General features: G+C 37.4%; 1 protein-coding gene across 6 annotated transcripts in view; it reads left to right on the top strand.

Moving 5' to 3' along the window:
- Positions 1-26,658, top strand: part of GALNT3 (polypeptide N-acetylgalactosaminyltransferase 3) — an 87,716-nt gene that overhangs the window by 13,060 nt on the left and 47,998 nt on the right. For 4 of the 6 annotated variants that reach the window (XM_069080489.1, XM_069080488.1, XM_069080484.1 and 1 more), the window contains one exon: positions 22,172-22,789. In XM_069080489.1, coding sequence (XP_068936590.1) covers positions 22,281-22,789 — 509 coding nt within the window. In that variant the 5' untranslated portion in view covers positions 22,172-22,280. Of the gene's footprint in view, positions 1-21,120; positions 21,215-22,171; positions 22,790-26,658 lie in introns of all 6 variants that reach the window. The other 2 variants (XM_069080485.1, XM_069080486.1) reach the window with 1 other exon arrangement.

Genomic DNA, 26,658 nt, shown 5'->3' with positions numbered 1-26,658 from the left:
TTTTAAAATGCTGATGTAAGTCGACTAACTATTCAGCAAATATTAAGAGCTGTATAAATGTTTGAAAAAAATCACATCTTGCTGAAGCTCTTCTAGCTGAAAACTAATAGAAAAAATTGATAGACTATCTCAACTATCTGTAGCAGCAAGCACCCCAAGCGTCCTCAGGGTTTGCCACCCATACAGGTTCTTGGATCTGCTTTGTTAAAGGAAAGCAACTCAAAATGGGTTAACAAGCTTACTTTAATCAGTCAGACATATATTGTTTACCTCGTTCAGGGGAAAAAGGTCAGCACCCCAAACTTCAAAGCATACAGGCAGAATTATCAAGACAGAAACAGATCAAGTAGACAGATTTCCAAACTGTCCAACCATTACATCCATACCCAGTCAACATCTGGGTTTCCAAATCTGGGTTTTTCAAAGCCGGGGGACTCTCAACAACGGCTTCCCAGAATTCAGATCAAATCACAGAACACTTCTCAAAGTGAGTCCCAAAACAAAGCTACACATCAGGGCTTATATAGCCTTCTCCTGGCTCAGAGAATATAACAACCTTTTGGACCCACTGGCCAATCAAAAAGTATCAACTGAAAAACAAGCCTCCCACCCCAGTCTCCAGGTGCACTTTAGCCTAGGGGCAGGGAAGATCTTTAAATTTGCATTTCCATTACACTATCTTAACATTAAGAATAAATAATAGGGGCGGCTAGGTGGCAGTGAATAGAGCACTGGCCCTGGAGTCAGGAGGACCTAAGTTCAAATGCGGCCTCAGATACTTAACAAAAAAAAAAAACCTAGCCACACGACTTGGTCAAGTTGCTTAACCCCAATTGCCCTCAAAAAAAAAAAGAATAAATAATTAATCTGCTTTATCTTCATCTGCCCTAACCCCAAAGATCTTTTGATCAGTTTGCAACTGCTGCATAAAAATCAGCTTTGGGTGAGCCTTCACTTATTGCTCAAGCATTTCCTGAAAGTATCCATTATAATTTAATTCAGTCAGGTGATAACACCAGGTGATCCAAAAGTATAAAACCTAAAAGAACATTACAAATTGGTGTAAAGCTAAGTGGGATCTTTCCTTAACTGGGTGAAAAGCCAACAACTGAAAATTACTGTGCGACCAACAACTAAATTACTGCCCCTCACGATCATGGGGCATAAAGGGACAGTTGGGAGAATTCTTTGCTTGGTTTCATATCAACATTTTGTGACAAATAGTGAAGTAGGTAAGCTGGTCTCCTGTTTTTCCATTCCCATTTTAGTGCCTTCCTTCTTTGGAGACCCAGTGTTCTCACATTGTTTCTTGGCTGCTTGAGACTTCCCACTACAAAGAACACAGGGAACCCAAAACACATGGACCTTCAGTATATAATTTTTAAAAATTTGCCAGACAGAGATCCACCATGCCCCACTGGAAAGTCAGAGGGAGAATGGGGGAAGATATAGCAGAGAGTAGATTGGGGGAGGGGATATTCAGTGGGATCACTATTTGGGGGTGGTGGGTAGGGGAAAAAATGGGGAGAATTTGTAACTCAAAATCTTGTAGAAATGAGTGATGTAAACTAAAAAAGAAAAAAAGAGAAAAAAAAGAAAAAAAATATTTGCCAGGCATGCTGTTTTCTTAGGGCCCTGTTAAATGATAAACACTAAACTAAGTTGAAGATGAAAATAGTTTGTGGAACTCTCCAAGATAACATTTGCATTTTAAAAAGGGTTTAAAAGGAGTGAATAATGTAGCTAGAAACCATTTCCATTCAAATCACTGACATAGTGAGCCTATGTTATTGAGCCTTTTTCAGTAGTGTCCAATACTTTGTGAGTACATTTGTGGTTTTCTTGGTATGGTTTTTCCATTTCCTTCTCCAGCCCATTTTACAGACGAGAAGCTGAGACAAACAGGGTTAAGTGAGTAATAGCTTTATAAGTTTAGAATTGAAAGAGATCTTTTTGGTGATCTAATACAAGTCCTTCATTTTATAAATTAAAAAAAATCCTGAGATCAAGAAAGGTTGTAAATGTTATAAAAGGTTATGAATGACTTGCTTAAGGTCACATTGGTAGTATTTGAACCCAGGTCTTCTCACTACCAAATCCAACATTCTTGTTTACTTGTGGTTGTTCTCTATCCCTTCCCTCTATGCTAACTTTGTAAGTCAATTTGCCTTTGCACATTCTTGTTAGATACTTAACTTTGAAGGATTCTCACAAACACTAAAGTTATCATAGTTTTCATTGTGGTAGTTATACTTGGAGATGAGCAGGCTAACTGTGGGTTCAGAGGAAAAGTGTCCTTTTTAAATTATTCTCTCCTTCCCCCCTTTTCCTGAGCAACATTGGATAAGGATGGAGTTTATGGGCTGGTAGCTTCACTGTCATTTGCAGACTAAAGCTTCCTGTAGCAACATGGAAGTGGCAAACCATTCCATTATCTTTGCCAAGAAAACCCCAAATGGGATCACAAAGAATTGGATAGGACTCACCAATAGGAAAGCAAGATGGTTGCAATAGATGAGGGCTGTTCAAACTGCTGCTTTCTAGGGCCTGGGATTAGAATCATATTCCTTCTCATTCTATCTCCCCAGCAGTTGACACCTCTCTAGATGACTAAGGATGAGTGAAGAAAATGCAAACAAAATCGATGCCCACTACTGTGTCTGAGTGAATCATTTCTAGGACAATAGCTACAAGTATTTACAAACTCCTTCAGCTATCAGAACAGAGTCATCAGAACTGAAGAAGTGAATGGATTAAAAAAACCAAACAAACCTAGATTTCCTGTCTTAACTGGATCTCCAGTAGAGGGACTTCAATACAAGTGTATCATGACTCCTAGGATGTCAGTTATAATTGCTGTTCATACTCCTGATTACATAGATGGTTTGAAGATACTTTACCTTTAAGAACAGACCTGTTCTTCATATAATACTCCTTTTGCATATCTACCTTTATACAAAATTTTTTTTATATCCAACAGTGGTGGTTATGGTACCCACGGGTATAATTGAAAATTGTGTGACAGGTAATAAAATAGTTAATCTGGCAGGAATGCATTTTACTATATTTAAGACTGACTTACCCTTAGGGTTTGTCTTAGTTTAAACCTGGGTCTTGATGATAATGCTAATGTTGATTTTTGTCTCTGTGTTACTGAAATATTGGAGATTTGACCATCTGACAATATCTTAATCAGTATACTGAATGGTCTTGTCTTTATAGTGGATGGGATTTTCATGCCTTTATAAAATTATTGTTCATAGACCACTTTATTCTGCCTTTGTTTTGTAAACAGGGGACCTTTGTACAAAGAGTCACCTTTCTGATAGCTAAATGCATGCAAAGTTAGTTTGCTTCTGTTGGTCTTTTTTCTATGGTCCTTAGAAATACTGGATTGTTGAAAACTGAACTAAGAAAGCCTTTTTAAAATTTTTTTTATCATTTCTGCCTCTCCCTACTTCTGACTGACTTGCAGTGCAATTGTGGATGTATTTCTTCCATAGAATGTGACATCCTTAAAACATTTTCTTCTTGGGGTTGAAGGTGGTGATCCAAATTCAGAGGCACAGATGTAATCAAAACTAACAAATCATCTGGCTAAGTCACCATGAAATTTGACCCCAGTGCAAGGAGAAATTACTTCCTGTCACTCCTCCAAACACTTTAAGAGGGAGATGTGGGACACTTAATAAAATTTCTACCCACGAATTTAAGAGTTTATTAGCAGGTCAAGCCTTTTAAATTAAATTAAGAAATCCAGATGAGAATACTATGAGAGTCTGGCAACGTTCCAATGAAATATTATCCACAATACTTTATTTTTTTTTCCATCTACATTTTGATTTTCATCTGTATTTGACTACCTGTTGCCTAGAACAGTTATTCACTTGATTTGCAAGCCATTTTTTAAAATTAAATTTTATGTTTATTTTTAGTTTATATCATTCATTTCCACAAGATTTTGAGTTACAAATTTTCTCCCCGTCTTTCCCCTGTCCATCACCCTATAACAGCAATCCCACTTATATCCCTCCCCCAACCTGCTCTCTCCTACATCCTCCCCCATCCCTCCTCCGACTTTCCAGTAGGTCAAGATGGATCTCTATACCCCAGTGTCTGTATATCTTATTTCCTGGTAGCATGTAAAAAAAATAATAATATATATATTTAAACATTTTTGTTTTAAAAACTCTGAATTCTAGATTCTTTCCGTTCCTCCCTCATCACCCACCCTTACTGGTAAGAGAAGCAATTCGATATAGATCGTACATGTATAGCTACAAATAACATTTCCATAATGGATACATTGTGAAAGATTGACTATATTTCCCTCCATCCTATCCCGCCCCCCGCTTGTTCTATTCTCTACTTTGAACCTGTCCCTTTTCAAAAGTGTGTGCTTCCAACTTCCCTCCCCCCCAACCCGCCCTCCCCTCCATCATCTCCCCTTCCCCCCTACTCTCCTGTAGGGCAAGATACCCTATTTAGTGTATATTTCATTCCTTCCCTAAGCCAAATTCAATGAGAGTAAGGTTGACCCATTCCCTTTTGCCTTCCTGTTCTCCATTGTAACAGTTTCCGCTTGCCTCTTCTATATGGCATAATTTACCCCATTCTGTCTCTCCCCATCTCTTCTCATTATATCCCTTTCTCACCTCTCAATTTCACCTTTTAAGTATCATCCCTTCCTATTCAACTGGTCCTGTGCCCTCGGTCTATGTATACATGTACACATATATGCACACTCACATATGTATTCAAAGGACCATATACCCTCCTATATAGACATATGTATATATATACACATACACATACATATACATATATGTATATACACATACATTTATATTCCCTTCAACTATTCTTATACTGAGAAAAATTTCATAAGTTACAATTATAGTTTTTCCATGTAAGAATGTAAATAGTATGACTTTGATAAGTTCCTTATAAATTTCTTTTCCCTGTTCACTTTTTCATGCTTCTCATATCTGAATGTCAAATTTTCTATTCAACTCTGGTTTTTTCATCAAAAATGCTTGAAAGTCCTCTGTTTCATTGAATGACCATATTTTCCCCTGAAGGGGGTGGCTAGGTGGTGCAGTGAATAGAGCACCGGCCCTGGAGTCAGGAGGACCCGAGTTCAAATTTGGCCTCAGACACTTAACACAAAAACTAGCCATGTGACCTTAGGCAAGTCACTTAACCCCAATTGCCCTCCAAAAAGAAAAAAAAAAGAATAACATTTTCCCCTGAAACATGATACTGTTTTGCTGGGTAGGTGATTCTTAGTTTTAATTCCAGATCCTTTTGACCTCTGGAATATCATATTCTAAGCCCTTTGATCCCTCAATGTAGAATCTGCCAGATCCTATCTTATCCTGATTGTGTTTACACAATATTCAAATTGTTTCTTCCTGGCTGATTATAATATTTTCTCCTTGATCTGGGAACTCCAGAACCTGGCTATAATATTCCTAGGAGTTTTCTTTTGGGGATCTTTTTCAAGAGGTGATCAGTGGATTCTTTCAACCTCTATTTTGCCCTCTGGTACAGGTAGTCCAATAATTTTTAAATTGTCTCTCCTGGATCTATTTCCCAGGTCAGTGGTTTTTCCAATGAGATATTTCACATTTTCTTCTATTTTTTCATTTGTTTGGATCTGTTTAATAGTATCTTGATTTCTCATAAAGTCACTAGCTTCCATTTGCTCCAATCTAATTCTGAAGGAATGATTCTCTTCAGTGAGCTTTTGAGATTCTTCTTCCATCTGGCAAATTTGGCTTTTTAAGGCATTCTTCTCCTCATTGCCTTTTTGAGCCTCTTTTGCCATTTGAGTTAGTCTATTTTTTAAGGTGTTATTTTCTTCAGTCAGGTTGTTGACTGTCTTTTCATGATTTTCTTGCATCATTCTCATTTCTCTTCCCAATTTTTCCTCCACTTCTCTTATTTGGTTTTCAAAATCCTTCTTAAGTTCCTCTATGGCCAGTAACTAGTTCATATTTCTCTTGGAAGCTTTTGGTGCAGGAGTTCTGACTTCACTTTCTTCCTCCTGTTCCATGCTTTGATCCTTTTTGTCCCCCAAAAGGAATCCAGAGTTGGATTTCTGTGCTTGCTTTGCTTCCCTTGCTCATGTTGCCACTCAATTACTTGACTTTTGAGCTTTTTGCCACAGTAGAACTCTGCTTCCAGAGAGGAGAGCTTTGTCCCAAATCACTGGGGTTTTCACAGCTGCTGGAGCTATTAGTTAGCTGCCCTCTCTAAAGCCTCCACCAGCTCTGGCACCTGGTCATCCACCCCAGGACCTCCACCCTAGACAGCAATCCAGATCCAAGCAGGTTAAAGCAAGAGGGATTATCCCTCAGAATGATTGTTTGGGCCCCTACAATCTGCAGGTCAGGAACTCTGAAGCAGCCACATGGTGGCTGCCGCTGTGCCTCAGCTGCTTCTCCCTCCTGAGGGCAGAGGCCAGACCCCCTGTTCCCACAAAGCCCAGTGACTTCTCACTTTGTCTTTGGCATTTATGGCTTGATAATTCTGGAAACCACCACAGCTGCTGGTGATCTGCTCTCCCAATGTCCCTCCATCCAGCTGTGGCTGGTTGAGCCGCCCTGGGGCTAAAACCACAGGCTTATGTGGGTCTGGGCTCTGCTCCCAGTGAGCCCTTTCTGTTGGCCTGCCGGTCTGTCTTTAGCGGGAGGTTTGTTTCTGTCACTTTGTGGATTCTGTAGCTCTAAAGTTTGTTTAGAGTCATCTTTTTATAGGTATTTGAGATGGTTATGGGGGGAGCGCAGGGAGTTTTCCTGCTTCTATGCCACCATCTTGGCTCCTTCTTCCCTTGCAAGCCATTTTTAAAATAGGTAGCCAGGGCAAACTAAGTTTGTGTGCATACTCCCTGTGCCAATTAAATTTAAACTGAAACTGTATTTAATCCATTGACCTTTGAATTTTTGGTTTTATATTCCAATCATTTCTGGTTATTCCCTACCCCAGCTCACTTAACCCTTACCTTCTAACAAAATAGCTAAGCCAGAGCAACCCCAGTAGTAACTGCGTCTGACAATAGCACAGCCCCTTCCCTCCCTTTGCTTTGAGGAAGGAGGCATGATTTATTCATTATCTGTTTTTTAGGATCATTACTGCCTTTTCCGTTTTTCAGAGTAGGACTTTACCTTTTGATTGACTCTCAAGTGCTCAGAGAAACTATATTTAAAAATTAATTAAGGACAACAACTTATTATTGTTGTGAACAACAGCAGCAGTAACAACTAACACAAATCTGAAAGGCAACATTTTAAAAAGGAGGCACAGAATTTGGAGTAAGGGGACTAGCTGTTCTATATAGGAGCTGTGGGACTAGCTGTCCTATGTATGAGCTGTGTGATTTAGGGGGAGGAAACATTGCTTCCTTTGGCCTCATTCCTCATCTGCAAAATGAAGGGGTTGGAATAGAACAGAAGATTTTAACCTTTTCTCTATGTATCATGGACCACTTTGGCCACCTCAAAATGTTTTTAAATGCATAAAATAAAATACATAGGATTGGAAAGGAAACCAATTATATTGAAATACATTATCAAAACATTTAAAAAAGTTCAGGAAGTTAAGAACCTCTGGTCTAGATGATCTCTGACTTCCCTTTCAGCTTTACCATTTTCTGATAAAAGTAGAAGATACCGCTTTTAAATAATTTTTTTATAAAATTGCCTTAGTAATGCAGTGGGACCAGTAAGACTTATTATGTTTTACTCATAGTTTGTCATTCTTGCTAACATGTGGTTTTAAAAAATCAAGATACAAATTAATATTTTTTTAAGATAGGAAGGAATGTCTCTTTTAACATGATCTAATTTTACCATATGTACTGTAAAAATATGGTGAGGAGTACCTCTTGTCCTCTTCATATATAAACTTTTATGGTTTGCAGTTGTCAAGTTTGTATGGATTTGAAGAAAACCTTTTTGAGAAAATGCTTAGAAACATTCAGTCATCAGCCATCTCTAATATACAAAGATAACCTATTACGGCTTTGAGAGGATCCTATTGTTTGTTGTCACATTTTCCCAGTAAGCTTCAGAGCCTGCCTGGAAGTTGACCTTTTTGGAGATCCTGTTTTCTTGAACCCTGTTCACATTGCCTGGAGGACAGCAGAATGTATTTCACAAATCCATAATTAATAATGAATCTCTAACCTTGATAGAGCCCAGGCTTAGAGCTGTCATGTTACTTTTTCCTTCCTAAAAAGCATAAGACCTCTGCTGGAGTACCCTATTAGGGTCTTTTGGTCATTTCCCAATGAGTATGTATCCTTCTTCCAAAATCTCTCTTGTTGTTTCACTCTTTGGCTTAACAAGGCTTATAATTCATTCTATTAGAGCCCAACTCTTTCTGAATTCCAAAGTGAATACAGACTCATCTGATAAGCCCTCTTTTTTAATGTGCTAATGGGAGAAAGCCATAGAGAATTCTCTGGGCCCTCTTAGTTTCTAGGCCATATTGTAGCAAAACAAGGGATTTAGAGACAGGAGATTTGGTCTTTTACTTTGTATGTTAATATAATAAGATAATGAAAATCAACCAAGCACTTCTTAAAAGCTTACTTATTAGGAGCCAGGCCATATGCTAGGTGCCGAAAACACAAAACCAGAAATGAAACTATCCCTCTCTTGGGAAACATATTCTTTCAGGAGAAATAATATACACATGTATACATGTGCACAGACATGCATACGTATATATTAGATATACACACACACAAAACAAATACAAAGTAATTTTTGAGAGGAAGTCAATAGCAGCTGGAGTTCTTATTGCTCATTCCTTTTTCAGTCATTTCTAACTGGTCAAGACACAATTTGGGTTTCTCTTGGCAAAGATGCTGGAGTGGTTTGCCATTTCCTTCTTCAGCTCATTTTATGAACTGAGGCAAACAGGTTTAAGTGACTTGTGCAGTATCATATGGGTAGTAAGTGTCTGAGGCCAGATTTGAACTTGGGAAGATGAGTCTACCTGACTCCAGGTTCAGTACTATCCACTGTGCCACCTAGCTGCCCCAGTAGCTGGAGGGGAACTGTTCATTTGTATTGGTGGAGAATCTGCACTGATGAAATTATGATTTTGGGAAAGGTTTAATGTCTAAGGTGGCACTTGAACTGAGTTTTGAAGAAGACTAGGTATTCTAACAGGTGAAGGAAAGGAGAGAGTGCATTCCAGGCATGGGGGAAAGTTAATGCAAAAGCATGGAGATGTAGTATTATGGATGAGAAATAGCAAGTGGGCCAGTATAACTGGATCCTAGGATTTGGGAAGGGGAGTAATATATAATAAGGTTAGAAAGGTAGGTTGGAGACAGGTTATGAAGAGATTGTCAAGCAGAAATTTGTATTTGAGCCTAGTGATAACAAGGAACACTGGAGTCAGCATGTGATAAGATTAGACTTTATATACTAAGCAGATGATATAATCATCTGTCTACTTTGGAAAAATCACTTTGGTAACTTCGTGGAAGATGGATTAGAGAGGAGAGAAACTGGAAGCAGGGAAATGAATGCAGAGCCCAGGAAGGAGAAAATCAATTAATCAGCATTCATTAAGTGCCGAATATGTGCTAAGTGCTAGGAATATAAATACAATAAATAAAATAATCTCGTATTTACAAGGAGTGTTTATTTACATGAAAGTGGTGGCCGTGTGAGGGAGAAGGGAATGAATGTGAGGGGTGTTATGAAAGTAAAATTGACCAGATTTGGATATTTATTGGAAACATGGGTTGAAGGAGAATGAGATATCAAGGGTGACAATGAGGTTGTGAACCTGGGTTATTTGAAGGGTGATGATGCCCTGGATAAAAATAGCAAAACTTCAAAAGCAGGTTGTTTTAGGGTACAGATAATGAGTTCCCTTTTGGTTATGATGAATTTCAGATGCCTACAGGACATTGAGTGCAATGTTGTAAAGTCAAGCCCAAGCAGCTTTCCAGAGGACTGCTGCTGTGAACAGCTTTCAAGGTTCTGATTACATAGTATAGTGAACACTATTCAATAACAAATCAGAGCAAAACATTCACAGAAAATCAAGGTACAGCATTCACAATGACCTATCACTAAAATGGCCACATAGTTTTCACCAGAGTGGTCGAAATAGTTTTCAACAAAGTACAATCATTTAGTAACTCAATCATTCAATCATCCTTAAGGAGACTTGCCTCCTTACTCAGTCATTCTATCATCATTAAGGAGACTTAAGGGACACAAAATACAAAAGTCAAAGTACTCCACCCCTGGATAGTACATTCTTTTAGTCAATCACAGAGACCTTAATTCAATCACAAAGTACAGTCACAGATAAATTACAATTCCATCAATTACTACTCAACAAAAAATAACACAATTGAGTAGACAGGGCTTCCAGCTGTCTGACCATTACATCCATACCTAGTTAGTTACCAGAAAGGGAAGCACCAACATCTGGGTTTTCAAAACAGGGGAGGGTGGCCTCAACAGCTGCGCAGAGTCTCATCTGGCCAAATCACACAACTCTTCCCAAAGTAAGTCCCAAAGCAAAACCTTACATCAGGGTCAGTCACTACTCAGTATTCAAAGAGAGGTCTTTTCATCTTGACTCAGGGCAGGCTTTTAGCTTTCATGGTTTCCTTTCCATGGTCCCAGCTCCTACCTGGATTCACCAAACTGCCACCTGGGTTCAAAGGCAGACAGCTCCCAGTTCCTGTTCCACACGGAAGCTCACAGTGTCCAGTCAATCTTAAATCCTTCACAGTCTCTGTTCCTGGGAAGTCAAGGCTTAACAAAGCCACAAACAAAGTACCAACACCACAGTCATGCTTCCTCTGACAGCTCCTCAGCAGCTCTGGCTGGCCCTTGGAAGTCTTCAGCAGAAGTTTCAGCTGGTTCCCAGAATCAAAATCACTTCATCTAGGTTCTCAAAATAAAAATCATTCTCTCCAGCCTGGGCCTCTCTTCCTCAACCTCCAGAACCTGGCTCCAAGAAGATCTGAAATTCCAGCTAGACTTCTCCTTATATACCTATTAGCTTCTTCTTGTTCTGCCCCTTCCTGTTACATTGGCAACTTTCCATTATGTCAGCAACAGGGTTTCATACCTTTTGTTTCATAACAGAGGCTTGATCTAATTAATTTCAAACTAGGTGCTAAGTACCTGTTAGCTTTGCCAATACAAAGGGATCAAATTATATTACTATTACAAATGTCCAATAGATACTTGGCGATAGATGACAGGAGCTAGGTAGTATAGCAGATGGAGCACTAGACTGGGAGAGTCAGGAAGAATTAAATTCAAATCTAGCCTCTGATACTAACTAGCTCTGTGACCCTGAGCAAGTCACTTAACCTCTGCCTGCCTAATTTTCTTCATCTGTAAAATGATAACATCTTTTCATGATTGTTGTGGGGATAAAATTAGATAATAGTTGTAAAGTGATTTGCAAATCTTGAAGCACTATATAAATGCACTATTATAGCTAAGAGAGAATGGACCTTGATTTATTGATCTGGGAACCATCTGAATAGAATTGATAATTAAAAATAAATGAACTAACAGGCTAAATGAATATACACAAGCCAATATCAATAAAGTTGATACAAAATACCATTTGTATTAATTGAAGAAAAGAATATAACTTCATTTGAGAGGAAATGTGGTACAATGGATAGAGTCAGCCTTGGAATGAGGAAGACCTGAGTTCAGATCCATATCTGATGTACACTAGTTGTGTCACTAATGGAAAAATTGCTTATCCTTTGCTCCTGGCAGATCTTTAAAACTATAAGTTATAATAAAGCTGCTAATTTACATTGATGGAGAGAGTATCTGCACTTATGAGATTATAGGTTCAGAGGATCAAATTGCCTCTTACTCAAATCTTCAGTCTCTCTATCTACTGGCTCTTTCCTGGCTACCCAAAGTTATGCTCATATATCTTACACTAAAAAGAAAATCCACTTGATTCTACTGTACACACTAATTACCATCCTTTATCTCTCCTTCCTTTCTCACTTAGTATTTACTAAGCCCCTACTATGTTCCAGGAACTACACTAAGTTCTTCAGAACAAAGAGTTAAAACACACACAACACAGGCCTACTGCTCTCAAGGAGCTTGTAGTCTAATAAAGGAGACAACATGAAAACAGCTATGTAAAAACAAGATATATACAGAATAAATCGGCAAGGAGGGTAGTCCCAGAGTGAAAGTACTAAGATTAAGAAGGATTGGGAAAAGCTTCTTGTGGAACATGACGCTTAAGATGAATCTTGAAGGACACCAGGGGAAGCTAGGAAAAGCCTTGCAGGTACGGAGGACAGCCAATGAAAACATTCAGTTGGGAGATGGAGTGTTGAAGGCAAAGAACAGCAGAGACCAGGGCCTCTGGATTGCAGAGTGTAGAGGGGCTGTGGGGGGTAAGGTATAAGAAGACCATAAAGGTAGGAAGGGACCAAGTTATGAAGAGCTTTAAAAGCCAAATTGAGGATTTTTAGTTGATCCTGGAGGTGATAGGAAACCACTGGAATTTATTGAGTAACCAGGGGTGACTTGGGCAGACTTCTACTTTAGAAAGATCACATTGACAGACAAGTGGAAGACAGATGTGATGAGGAGGGACTTGTGGGAGGGAAGATCAACCAACAGAATGTTGCAATAGTCCAGGTGTGAGGTGATGAATGTTTGAAATAGTCCAGGCTTCTATTGTATACAGCTATCTTAAGGAAATTGACCACAAAAGGGAGGAGAGATAGGATGGTCATAGTGATGGACAGATAAAGTGGGCTTCCTTCCTTCCTTCTTTCCTTCCTTCCTTCCTTCCTTCCTTCCTTCCGGCCTTCTTTCCTTCCTTCCTTCCTCCCTTCCTCCCTCCCTCCCTCCCTCCCTTCCTTCCTTCCTCACATAGGCTTATTGTAGGCAATAGGGAAGCAATCATTATTAGACCAAGTGATTGAAGATTAGAGAGAGAGAGTAAGGATAATAGTGGACATCTACTGGCAAAATTAATATAGAATGAGATTTCTTGTGGAGGTGGAGGTAGAGAGGTAATTGTCTTGGTAAGAAGAAGGCCATCAGAAGTCTCTGCTCAGAGTCTAGTTTCCAGTTGTGTTCCTGACTAAGAAGCCTCCTAGCAGGATATCCTAGTCCAGCTCCTGGAAAAAAGAAACACAAAGTGGTTGCCTATACTTTCTCAACCTGGAAGCTGGAATCTATGTTTGAGGTAACACCTAGAGAATCTATAGAAAGAAGTGAACAAGTTTTGGAAATGGCAGAGAAAAACAAAAAACTACAGAAAAAGAGTGAATTAAAAAGCCAAACTAAATATAATAAAGCAACACCTTCGTACTTTCTTCTGGACCAAGATTTTGTCATGTCATTATCAAGTGACACTGATAGCAGGGCATATGAATATAGTTATGATAAAGAATTCATTGAGCTTCATTTCCCAGCCCAAATTATTCAAGGACAATTTGAAGGATTGGAAGACTTCTTTGTGCATTCCACATTCCCATCTGCATGCTAGCCTGCTGAAGATGATGAAAGTGAAGACAATAGCAGTGATAATGGTGGTGAAATCATTGATGAAACTAACAGATGTAATCATAATTATGATGATGATGATAACTATGCTGACAACACCGAAGATCCTGATGATGAATATGGCCAACGTAGCAAGGACCAAAACACTGATAGTGGCAGTGGTGGCCCCAAGGGTACTGACAGCGGTGATGATGATGATGATGTCGAAAGTTTCCGTGATCATGATAGCAATATAGATAAATGACAATATTACCTGCAACAGTGTTAGACAAAAAAACGATGACAATAGTGAAGACAAAAATAGGAATGGTGACAACCTATGTGATAAATGTAATGATAGAAAGAGGAATGAGAACAAAGACAGTAACTCCAGTAATGGTGCCAGCCATGATGATGATGATGATGTAAAAAGTTGGAAGATAGTGATAATTATCCTGATGCTGACACTACTGATAGTGATGTTGATGATGCTAATGCCTTTTGTGAAAATCACACTGAAACTATAACAATACCAATGCTAGTGATAGTGATAGTGAAAGCAGTGATAAATAGCAATGGTATGATACCACTGACAATGCTAATATCCATGATTAGGACACTGATAACAAAATTGGCACTGGCATGAAACATAGAACTGAAGTAGACTAATAACAATGGTGACAGACATAATATGCTATTGCTATGTCACTCTTTAGCTAGTCATCTAATGACAAGTTACTTTTTTTCTTTAGTATTTGGGGATCCTTTAAAAAAGGCTTGTAGGCATTTTTTAGTAATAGGAGTATACTCCCTCTGTCTTCAACTTCTTTGGAAGCATTTGCCTGGTTAGGGGTATTGATTCAACTTCATTTGGCAAGAAAACACAAATGGGAAGAACTACTGCAAAACCATCAAAGTGAATGTTGCAAAATGACAAAGATACTTTGAAGAAGAGAAAGAGAAGCCATCCAACCTTATTCCTTTGCAAAGGTAGGAGGACCATAGGTGTGACACATAGCATGTTTTGCAGATGTTTAAAATGAACTGATGAATTTTGCTGATTGTTAAAATCTTTCCATTTTTTTCCTTTGTAATAAATATTTGTTGTAAAAAAAAAAAAGGCCATCTCTTCATGTGAAACAGGATAAAGGAGACAGTGGTAGAAGGCATCTGAGTGATATGAAATGTGGAAAAGGAAAGGAGAGAGAGAGATCTCTGTAAATGGTCTTTTTTTTTCCCCCAGCAAAATATGAGGCAAGGTTCTCAGCTGATACACTGGGAGAAGAGAGAGCTGTGGGGAAGTTTAAAGAGGGATGAAAAACATTGGAAAAACTACTGTGGTGTATGGGATAATGAATTAGTTAAGGAGAGGTGTAAAAGGATTTACCTTGCCACAGTGAGGGGGCAGTTGAGATTATATAATAGAAACTCCTTGAAAAAGCCGTCTATACTTGGTGCCTCCACTACCTTTCCTCTCACTTGTTTCTAAACCCTCTCTGGCTTCTGATCTCATCATTCAACTGAAACTACTGTCCAAAGTTACCTATGATCTCTTAATTGATTAATCTAATGGCCTTTTCTCGTTCTTCAATCTTCTTGACCTATCTATAGCCTTTGAAATTTTTTCTCTATCTCTTCTCCTACCTACTACCTCCACTCAAGGTTTTCATGACATAGCTTTCTACTCATATTCTTTCTACCAGCAACTCCCTAGTCTCTTGCTAAATCTTCATCCAGATAATGCCCCACAAATTCTGAGTTTTCCCCAAGGCTCTTTCCTAGAACCTCTTCTCTTCTCCTTCTATACTGTTTCTCTTGGTGATTTCATCAGCTCCAATGGATTCAATTATCTTCTCAGTAGAGGTGATTCCCAGATCTTTATATCCAAATCTAGTTTCTTCCAAACTCTTGTCCTGCATCACCAACTGCCCTTAGACCAATAATGGCTGAATATCCCACAGGCATCTTAGAGTCAAAATATCTGAAATAGAATTCATTATCTTTCCCCCAAAACCTTCTCTACTGTCTTCCTGACTATCCTATTACTATTGAAGATACTACCATCCACTTAGGCTCAAAAGCTTGTTATTTTTCAGCTCCTCACACTCCAAATATCTGGTTTGTTGTCAAGTGTTGGCATTTCTACTTTTACAGCTTTCTCATATATCTTCCCTTCACATCGTGAGACTTCATCACCTCCCTCCTAGATTATTGAAATTGTCTGATTGGTCTCCCTTGCTTCATTCAAGTCACTCTCCACTCAAATCAGATGCAGTAGTGATTTTCATTTTATTTTTATTATCTCTGCAATATAGTAGTGATTTTACTAAAGCACAGATCTGACCTTGTCACACTCCACCCCACCATTTCCATCTCCAGTAACTATTGCCTCCAGGATCATATAGAAATGCTTTGCTTGGCTTTTAAAGCCTTTCAAAACCTTGACTATTCCTCCCTTTCCAGTCTTCTTACTCTATGATCCAGCTCTACTGACCTATTTGCTCCCCATATTATATTCCACCTCTGACTCCTTACCAGTTGTCCCCCATACCAGTAATGACTTCCCTCCTCACTTCAGCCTCCTGGCTTTTTTGGCCTCCTTCAAGACTCAGCTCAAATTCCACCTTTTTCTGGGGGGCTTTAATGGTATCCTATCCTCCCCACCCTACCCTAAGCCATGTCCTCTGAGATTACTTTCCTTTTATTAGCTTCCTCTGTCTGTCTATCATCTATCTTTTTTTTTTTTTTGCCTTTTGGAGGGCAATTGGGGTTAAGTAACTTGCCCAAGGTTACATGGCTAGTTTTTGTGTGGGTGTGTGGGTGTGTTAAGTATCTGAGGCCGGAACTGAACGAACTGAACTTGGGTCCTCCTGACTCCGGGGCTGGTGCTTTACTCACTGTGCCACCTAGCCGCCCCTGTCTATCATCTATCTTGCATGTACTTACTCTCCCTCCACCCCATTAGAATTTGAGTTCCTTGAAAGATAACAAAGCAAGAGGAAATAGACCCATAAATGCCATAGTATTTATAGCAGCTCTTTTTGTGGTGACAAAGAACTGGAAACCAAAAGGGCAGTTATCAGTTGTGGAAGTTGCTCAACAAATTATGATATATAGATTGTAATGATATACTATTGTGCCATAAGAAATGATAAATTGGGGTGATTTCAGAGAAACTTGGGATAACTCATTTGAACTGATGCATAGTGAAATAAGCAATAATAGAAAAATTTATACAATAACAATTAGACTTAATTAAAAATAAATTAATTAAAAATTAAGACAACTTAATGTTGTCTTAATTAAAAATAAAGACAACTTAATGTTGTCTTAATTAAAAATAAAGACAACTTTGAAAGCACTGAGAACTCTGATCATTGCAATGAACAACCTTGTCAGAGGTAATGGACTCCAGATGCAGAATAAGACATATTTTTAGACATGACCTATATAGGAACTTATTTGCTTCACTATGTATATTTGTCAATTTTTCTTCTTTTTTTTTTTTTTACCCCATGGAAGGGGAGGTAGGAAGGATGGAAGGAGTTAAGAGGGAGAGAAAATAAATGTTTCTTAATTGAAAAATATGGATTAAAATTAATAAGAATGTGAGTTCCCTGGGAGCAGAGGAACATTTTTATCTTTCATTGTAGTCATAGAACTTGGCACAGTGCCTGGCACATAGTAGGCATTTACATGCTTGTTGATTGAGGTGATGTGCATATGTGTAAATGTGTGTATCTATTTAGAGAAAGATGAAGTACAATGCAGCTCTTCAAAAAATACTATTCTGAGAATATTACAAATTGCCTACTCCGGGTCTAGGTGTAGGAGTGAGAGAGCATAGGATTTTTAGCAGAAGGGTACCAGAGAGGACAACTGGTGCAATCCTCTCATTTTGCAGGTAAAAAAGCTGAGAATCTCCAAGATTGGTGCTTGTCCAAGCTCACACAGGTAGTAAAACAGAACCAAAATTTGAATCCAGGTCCTTTAGTCACCCACTTATATTGTGTGATTTTGGCCAAGTTGCTGGATTGCTCTTTAACTCACTTTAACCATCTATAAAATATAGATGAGACAGGAATAAAGAGTTGGTTACAAAACATTTTTTTCTTTTTCTTTTTTATAGCATTACAGAATTGTAATAGCTTGATGCCTCATTTGCATTACTTTCAGTCTCTGGCCTTTCTCTGTGAGTTAAATCCTTTTAGGTCATTATTCTTGTGCCAACTCCATCTGGCTTTCATTTTCAGCTGCCCTGGATTTTCACTGGTGGATAGTTTTTTAATGTCCAAACTCAGATGGGCCTCCTTTTTTATAATAACTCTACTGGGTGTTAAGAAATCAGCAGGTTTGGACACAAGCCAAAGACCAGGGCCTGCCAACCTTTTCCTAATGAGAAATGCCAAACTTTTGATTTATCCTAAATTTTATAATATATCAATAGAAAAATCTATATTTTTAACATCCTTAATGTAAGTGTAACTTACTAATTATGTGTTCCCTGATGTTGCATTTTGTCAGTATTTGGGGGAAACAGCTCTAGAAAGCCTATGTCTAAACTTTCCTCTGTACAAGATTGAGTATTTTATTAAAATTTTCAAGAGGCCAGTGTCTGCTGCAACATTTAGGGTGCTGTCCAGAAAATAATCTGTGGAGACCCAAAAACCATCTTTTCCAAGTTCTCGTATCCTTGCTAATGGGGTGTCAGCTTTAGCAATGGCCGTATACTAGTAGGATTTCACTATTATATTTTCTCTTCTTCTGCATTCAAGGTCTCAACTTCTTCCCTATGTAAAACCCACAATCTCCATCTCTCTCTCTGCCCCTCTCCCCCCTTCTACTTCCCTCCCTCTTTCTCTCTTTCCTTTCCCCACCACATGGACAAGACAAAATTCTGATCATGTCCCTCTTCCATTCAAAAACCTTCACTGACTTTTTATTTCCTACATGATGAAATATAACCTATTATCCTGCTATAATTTAGAACCTACTTAATCTGGCTAGAGTTTCGTCTGAGATGGAGTGTCTATTCTATAGTGCAAAGAGGCAGCTAGATTATACAGTGGAGATAATACTGGGTCTGGTGTAAGGAAAAATTAAGTTCAAATCTGAACTCACACACTAACTAGCTGTGTGACCCTTTCTGCCTCGGTTTCTTCAACTATAAAATGGGAATCATAGTAACACCCACCTTTTGAGAATCAAATGAGATAATATTTATAAAGCACTTAACACAGTATCTGACATAATAGGCATCAAATAAATACTTGTTTCCTTCCCCAAAGAAAGCCTATTGTATTCCTTACGGAAAGTAGTAGATAATTACTTGATTTGGAAAAAAACTATTTAACAAAACTTAAAACCGCCCTGCCAGTCTTAGTGTGATGTACAGCTTGGTTCTGTCCTGCCAGTGTCAGTGTGATATACAACTTTGTTCCTCTATTCAAACTGCACTAACAGTTACAAATCTCCATAAAGGTTCAGATTCTCACAGCTAGAATAAATGCTTTCCTCAGGCTTCTCTTAGAACTGTGTTTCTCTCGCTTATGTGAGCTTATTTCATTTTTTGGTAATGCTTATTTGTATACCCATCTTATCTTTTCTACTAAGTTGAACTTCTTGATGTCATAGATAATGTCTTATTGATATGTTTATCACCTTGTGCCATTAACTGTGCTAAGCCCCAAGCATACAAAAAAATAGAAAGGTTAGAAAAAAAAAAACCTAATCCTAGCTCTCTAGGAGGTCACAGTCTAAGGAGGGAAACAACTTGAAAACAACTACATACAAATTGGATACCTACAGGAGGAAAATGGAGATAATGAACAAAGGGAAGATACTAGAATTAAGGAGGATCAGAAAAGGCTTTTTGTAGAAGATAGGATTTTCACTGGGATTTGAGGAAGCCATGAGGGCAGAGATGAAAAGAGAGAATTCCAAGTGTGAGGAAAACCAAATGAAAATGCCTGCAGTTAGGAGTTGGAATGTCTTATGTAAAATTCTTAATTTTATTGAATTGAATTTTAAAAATAGTATTTCCCTAAAAGTTAATGAGCAAAAAAGGAAGCATAAGCAAAAGAAAGGTAATTTTTTTTATTCTAGAATTTATTTTTGATTTTCAGCATTCGTTTCCAAATTTTTTCCCCTTCTTTCCCCTACCCCCTACCCCAAGAAGGCATGCATAGTGATTACCCCTTCCCCCAGTCTGCCCTCCCTTCCATCCACTCACCTTACTTTCTTGTAGGGTAAGATGGATTTCTATACCCCATTGCCTGTGTATCTTATTTCCCGAGTTGCATGTAAAAACAATTTTTTAACATTTGTTTTTAAAACTTTGAGTTCCAGATAGGAAGGTAGATTTTCATCTCTACCTGTCAGTTTAAGTTTTGTTGTTTTTGTTTGGGGGGGGGGGATTTTGGGGTTTTTTATTTATGATAATCTTTATGCAGAGGTGTGCTGCTTAATGTTTAACAACAATATCTTTGAGAGGAAATATATATAAGAAACTTTTAAGGCTAAACTATTAATACTTCCTCGATCATTTTTTTTAAGTCTATACAATCAACAAAATAATAAATCAAGACCTGATTTATAGTTCTCTAATTTCTAAGTTATAAAGTTTGTTTACACTGAAATTAAAAAAAAAAGACACAGCCAGAGCTGGTTAGAACTTACTCTAGCCCTCTCTTGGCTTTGACTCTTCCTTCTCATGATCTGCCTCTAGCAACTTTGACAGAATCTGTCTCTAGTTTTACTGTCTAGATGACCCAGAACAGACTTGTCATTGAATTTTGTCCTTCCTTTCTGGTGGATAGTGGTCATTAGATATGTTCTATAAACATCTACTGCCGCAATCAGGAATTCATCATATTCATCTTGACAGGTGACAATAGACCTTGACCCAAACCTATTGTAGTCATATACATGTTTGACCTAAACCTATTTGCTGGTAATAAGCTTCCCCAAAAGCTCAACCCTACTTTTAAAAAATGCTTGTCAAGATAGTGTTTACATCTGCTAAAAACAGCAATTCTAAAAAGAAATGTAAAAACCCCTTCAGTATTTATTCATTGGCTACTCATTTTGTCCCAGGCACTGTGAAGCATACAGGTACAAAGACTGCAATGATTCCTATTCCCAAAGAGCTTATAGTCTAATGGAAGAAACAAATACATATGTGCCTATAAGACCTAAATATAAAGTGAATAAATACAAATGCATACAAAGCAGTTAAATATAACGTAGTGGGAGAGATGGTACTAGCAGTTGGGAAGATCAAGAAAGGTGTCATGAGAAAGATGGTGCTTTAACTGTGTCTTAAGGAAAAAGTGTCTTTAATGCAGAGGTAAGGAGGGAATACTTTATGGGCATATGGGAGTCACTGCAAAGCTTTGGGGATGGCAGGTGAAGTATTGTATATGAAGAATAGAAAGAAGTCTTAGTTTGGTTGGATTGCAGAGTTTAGAAGAGAAAGTGATGTCCAGAGAGACTGGATGATTGGTTAGGGCCAGGATGTTGTTATTATTCAGTCATTTCCATTGTGTATGATTCTTCATGAACCTATTTGGGGTTTTCTTCACAGATGCTGGAGTGCTTTGCCATTTCTTTCAGCATCCCATTTTACACATGAGGGAACTGAGGCAGAGTTAAGTGACTTGCCTAAGGTCATACTTCAAGTAAGTGTCTGAGGCCAGACTTGAACTAAGAAAGGTGCAGCTTCCTAACATCAGGCTCAGTTGGCATTGAAGGCTTTAAAAGCTACAGAGAAGAGATAACATTTTATATAGGGAAACCCCCTGAATAATGTATTTGGTTTTCTCATCTTTCTATACTGTCAAGCTCTGAAAGTGTTTCCAAATAAATATATTTTTATTACTGTTTCAAAGAATAGGCTTGTTTTTAGATAGATTAAATCATTGTTACTTGTTTAATTATTGTTAGAAAGCACTCAATGTGTCAAGTTTAGGACAGTCTTGATCATGGTGAGGTGGGAGTTGGAACACAGATTTATTTTATTATGTAGAAATTATTATTATTATTCCTTCTAGTTCTAATAACCTATGAGCAAGTTAGACTTAGAATTTAGTCTCTTAGTTTCTAGGCCATATGTCCCTGACTTTTCCCAAAAACCTATGAGTGAGTGACCTGGAGTTAGGAAAACCTGACTTCAAATCCATCCTTACTAGACAAGTACTAGCTGTGTGACCTTGGTCAAGTCACTTAACCTCTGCCTCAATTTCCTCAATTGTAAAATGGGGATAATAATAGCTCCTACCTCCCAGGGTTGGAAATGTATATAGACTTTTAATCTAATTATTTTTTTATATCTTTAGCTGACACCTACAAATGTATATTTTCTTTTGGAGCCCTTGTTCCCAACAATTAGCCCAATTGGGTTCTCTGCTGGTAATAAGTTAAATGAGTTTATTTATCCTTTTCTATATAAAAAAGAAAAGGTTTCACAAACATTATTTCCAAGTGAGAAATAACAAAACAAAAATGACTATTGGGGGGAACCCCTGAAATTCTAAGTATCTAATCCTTTAGAGTGTATGTTATTGGTGGTGGTAGTGGTGTGTCCTCAGTTGTCTTCAGATTGCTTATGTACTAATGCTGCCTGTTGTTCTTTCTAGGTGTTACTATTTCAAGAAACCTTTTGGCAAGCAAATCTATGATAAAGAACACAAGTAATAGAGGAAGTTATAACTGTTATTTTTCAAGTGACAAACTGTTAATGTCAGAATGGCTCACATAAGACTACTGATAAAACTATTCTGTAAAAAACTTTTTCACCACAAAAAGCTCTGGAAGTTTGGTGCAGTGATTTTTTTCTTTATGGTCTTTTTGATTTTAATGCAAAGAGAAGTAAGCATTCAAGATTCCAAAGATGTATCAGGGATTGAGAAAAACAAAAACAAGATGTTTGATCTAATGATAGAAGCTGTGAACAATATTAAAGATGTGATGCCCAAATTGCAGATAAAAGCCCCTGTTAGACAAGATAATAATGCTGGGGATAGACCATGTTTGCAAGGATATTACACAGCGGCAGAATTGAAGCCTTTTCTAGATCGCCCACCTCAGGACTCCAATGCCCCTGGTGCTTCTGGGAAACCATTCAAGCCTGACAATTTAAGTCCTGAAGAACAAAAGGAAAAAGAGAAAGGGGAAGCCAAACACTGTTTTAATGCTTTTGTTAGTGACCGGATTTCATTGCACCGAGACCTTGGACCAGACACTCGACCTCCTGAGTATGTGGAAGACTATCTACCTACCCATGATTTTACTAATCACAACAGTGTTAGTGTGTTGAGATCAATACCTAGGTATCTCAGCTGAAGTCTGTGAAAGCATCCTTTTGAAAAATAACTTTAAGCTAGATATATAACTAATCTTTTTTTTTTTTTTGCTGTTATTACAAATGGTGATATGTCATAGTATTGAAGATTTAGAGTCTAAGAAATATTAGAGTTTAAAGGTTTTGGGTACAAATCTCCTCTCCCCTTTTCCATTTTACTGATAAGGAGATTGAGGCCCAGAAAGGGCAAACCATTTGTTCAGGATCACACAGCTAGCAAGTGTCGTAGATGAAATTCAAAGCTAGGTTTTCCTGACTTCAAGTCCATAATAAAAGCTAGCATTTATATAGTGTTTTAAGGTTTTCAGAGCACTTTAAAAAAGCCATCTCATTTTATCTTGATAACTCTGAGAGGTAGGAGCTTTTATTATCCCTATTTTACAGTTGAGGAAACTGGGGCAGGCAGAGTTTAAGTGACTTGCCCTGGGTCACACAGCTAGCAATTATCTAATAAGGGTGAATTTGAACTCAGGTTTTCCTAACTCCAGGTTACTTACTCATGAACTTTTGGGGTAAGTAAGGTACAAATGACCTAGAAATTAAAACTAAATTCTAGGTCTCAATTGCTCATAGATTAATAGAACTGAGGGAATAATAATAATAATAATAATTACCTATATGTGTTGAGTATGAATTAATATGCATAAAATACATCACAAACCTGAACATACTGCATACATACACACTTCACAAACTCAGATTTAGAAGAAACTCTACAGTCTGTTAAGGATATGAGTGTTTGTATATAAACATATACACATAGACATATATTTAACACACTGTGTATAGTGTTCCTTCTAGCTCTGATATGAGCATATGCATGTAGCACTTGTGTGTGTGTGTGTGTGTACAGGTTTATGAAACATTTGTGCATGTTATTTGTAATATGTAAAGGGGAGACAGTCCAATGTACACCTTCCTACCTCAGAGGAATATTGACAATAAAGGTTTTAGGTTTAATTGAGCTGTTGTTAGACATTTTTTTAAAATTCCACAGGAATAATACTAATATACTCTGTAGTTCATATAATAAAATGCCCAGTGTTTTGCTGGTTGCCATTTTTGAAGGCATCCTGGTACAGTTATTTCTGCCTGGGTTCTGCCCGTAAGGAATTGCTAGCCATTGTGCAGTTTCTTAAAATTCAATTCTTTTTGTACTAATGAATATTTAGAACTTTCAAGTTATTTTCTTATCTTTTCTGCCTAATAAGATTTATTAAAAATAATTTTAGTTGGTTAATCTTATATTCAATAGTTTGGGGTGCACATAGCCTTTGTCATTCTTCTTTTTAGTTGCAAGTTAACTAACAACATTCAATTTTGGCAGCTAAACAGGTTGCAGTGAGGGGAGTGGAAGAAGCCTAACTACCCTAGACTTACCTGCCAAGATGATTAGATTGCCCCAATTAAATCAGATTACACTGAAACTAAAGTTGGCAGGATGGGTTTCTTTCCTTTTTGATTCTGTATCTCTTCCATGTGATCTTAGATAGGTTAGTATAATTCTTACAGAAACATTATAATGAGATGAAAGAACATCTTTAGAATGTTTTAGTTCTGATATAAGAGACTGTGTAAGTAGAGTTGACTTTCCCAATAATATAACAATTGAAATGTACATCTCAAAGTGTCTCACTTTCAGTTGCCATTCTATTTTCACAAACATATACATATATAAATACATGCATCTACACACATGTACATATGTATGTTAATGTAATGCAGTATATGGAATGCAAAGTTGCTTTTTGCAGACTAGCAGGAAGGCATTCACTATTTCAATATGTTGATTTGGGATCAGTGCTTAAAAGAAAAATTATCCCACAAATTCATCATTATGAATTTTTACTTTGCATTATTATTTGATTTTTGTTCAAGATGGACACATTTCCAGCACAGGATTGAGAAATCACATTTTCCAATACCCTAAGCCCTTTCCTACTTTCTTCCTCTCTATATAACATTAGCTTTCAATGCTATTATCATTAAGTAACTTGAGAATTGCTGATTACTAAAAAAAAAAAAAAAAAACCAAAACACCCAGACATCCAAAAGCTCCATTTTGCTCAGGACTAACTTGATTGAAATTTAATTTCTTAGTTTTTTTTTTTTACTTTGAAGCCAACACAAGTACAGAATGACAAATTTTATCAGTTAACGTCCATTTGAAGAATTGATTGCTTTATTCTACCCACTAGTCAATCAGAAAAATGAGTGTGTTCAGATCATATAAAAGGCTAGACTTAAAAAGTCCCATCCCAATTTCAGGGGTAAAATCTTAAAATGTATAATAGGACAAATTTCATTATTTTAGCTTTATTACTTTAGAGGATTTATGTAAGTTTTTAAAAATATATTATTTAAAAAGAGGCACCTGGTGCTAACTATTGAATAGAAATTGTGTAAGTTGAAAGGGGATTCTTCAGTAAAATTTTATGGAAATATTGGCTTTGATGCTTGCATATTCACTTTTTCCTACCTTGAATTTAGAAGCTGCAGGCTTAACACAATTCTAGCAAAAACTTGACAAAAAGAGGAAATGGTAAGATGTTTAAAGGAAAAGAAGTTTAAATGTTCATATTTATGTTAATTCTGCAGAATTTCTCCATAACTTTGTTTAGAGCTGTATAAATGGGTTATATATAAGAGATTCTAGCATTAAAAAAAACCCTTCTGTCATCACTACCCCCCTTTTTTAAATGCTTATTTGAGCAGAGAACACTTATGAGACCAAAAAAAAATGCCAAATTTTAACATTTTTTCCTTGCAAATTCATATTATGGGACTTTAGATAGATTTCACATATTTTATTATGTTTTTGTGTTTTGCATGTGTCATACTAAAAAGTCAGATTTTCATTTGTTAATTTTGTTTTTAGTTATCATAGTCATGTATTCTGCATTTAAACAGAATAATAGGTCCTTGATTTGGGAGAGACCATTACTTTTAAATTATAATTAGAATAAGAGAAGTATTCATTTTGGGCAACATTCTTCTTTCTACCTCAATACCAGAATATAAATTGGGAGGATCCTCAGAAGCCACCTAGTTCAGCCCATACCTGAATTAAAATACCCCATACAACATACCAACAAATGGTGATTCAGTTTTTGCTTGAAGATTTAGAATAAGGGGAGTGGTGGGAACCCATAGACTTCTGAGGCATCTTCTTCCACTATAGATACTGCTAATTGTTGGAAAGTTTTTTTCCTTGTACCAAGTCTAAAGTTCCCTCATTTCTGCTTCCAGGCATTGCTCCTAATTTTCCCATCTGGGTCCAAGATGCAAAGCTTTAATCCCTCTTCCATATATCAACCTTTCAGATAACAAAAGTTGTTAATGTGTCCCTCCTGAATAGGTTCTTTCAGACTGAAGGTCCCCAGGTTCTTCAGTTCTTACAAAGTATGAATTCAGGGTCTTTTACCATTCTGGTTGCCTTCCTTAGGACATACTATACCTCTTCCACATCCTTCCAAAATATTCTCCATCTGGAGCCTGCAGTACTTCAGACATGATCTGACTGGCTCTGAATGTATAGCAGGATTATTTCTTCCCTAGTGCTTGTTGTTCAGTCATTTTCAGTCATTCCTGACTCTTTGTGACCCCATTTAGGGTTTTCTTGGCAAAGATATTCAGGGTTTACCATTTCCTTCTCCAGCTCACTTTACAGATGAGGAAACTGAGGCAGAGTTGTGACTTGCCCAGAGTCACGTAAATATTATTAATGGTATTAATAACATAAATATAAACATATTTATCTGT

The sequence above is a fragment of the Petaurus breviceps genome, unplaced genomic scaffold (genome assembly GCF_028583685.1).
Source record: "Petaurus breviceps papuanus isolate PSGF00001 unplaced genomic scaffold, PetGlider_PUasm1.0 91133, whole genome shotgun sequence".
NCBI lineage: Eukaryota > Metazoa > Chordata > Mammalia > Diprotodontia > Petauridae > Petaurus > Petaurus breviceps.
The sequence above is the reverse complement of the archived record's forward strand: the minus strand, read 5'-3'. Positions and strand labels throughout refer to the sequence as shown.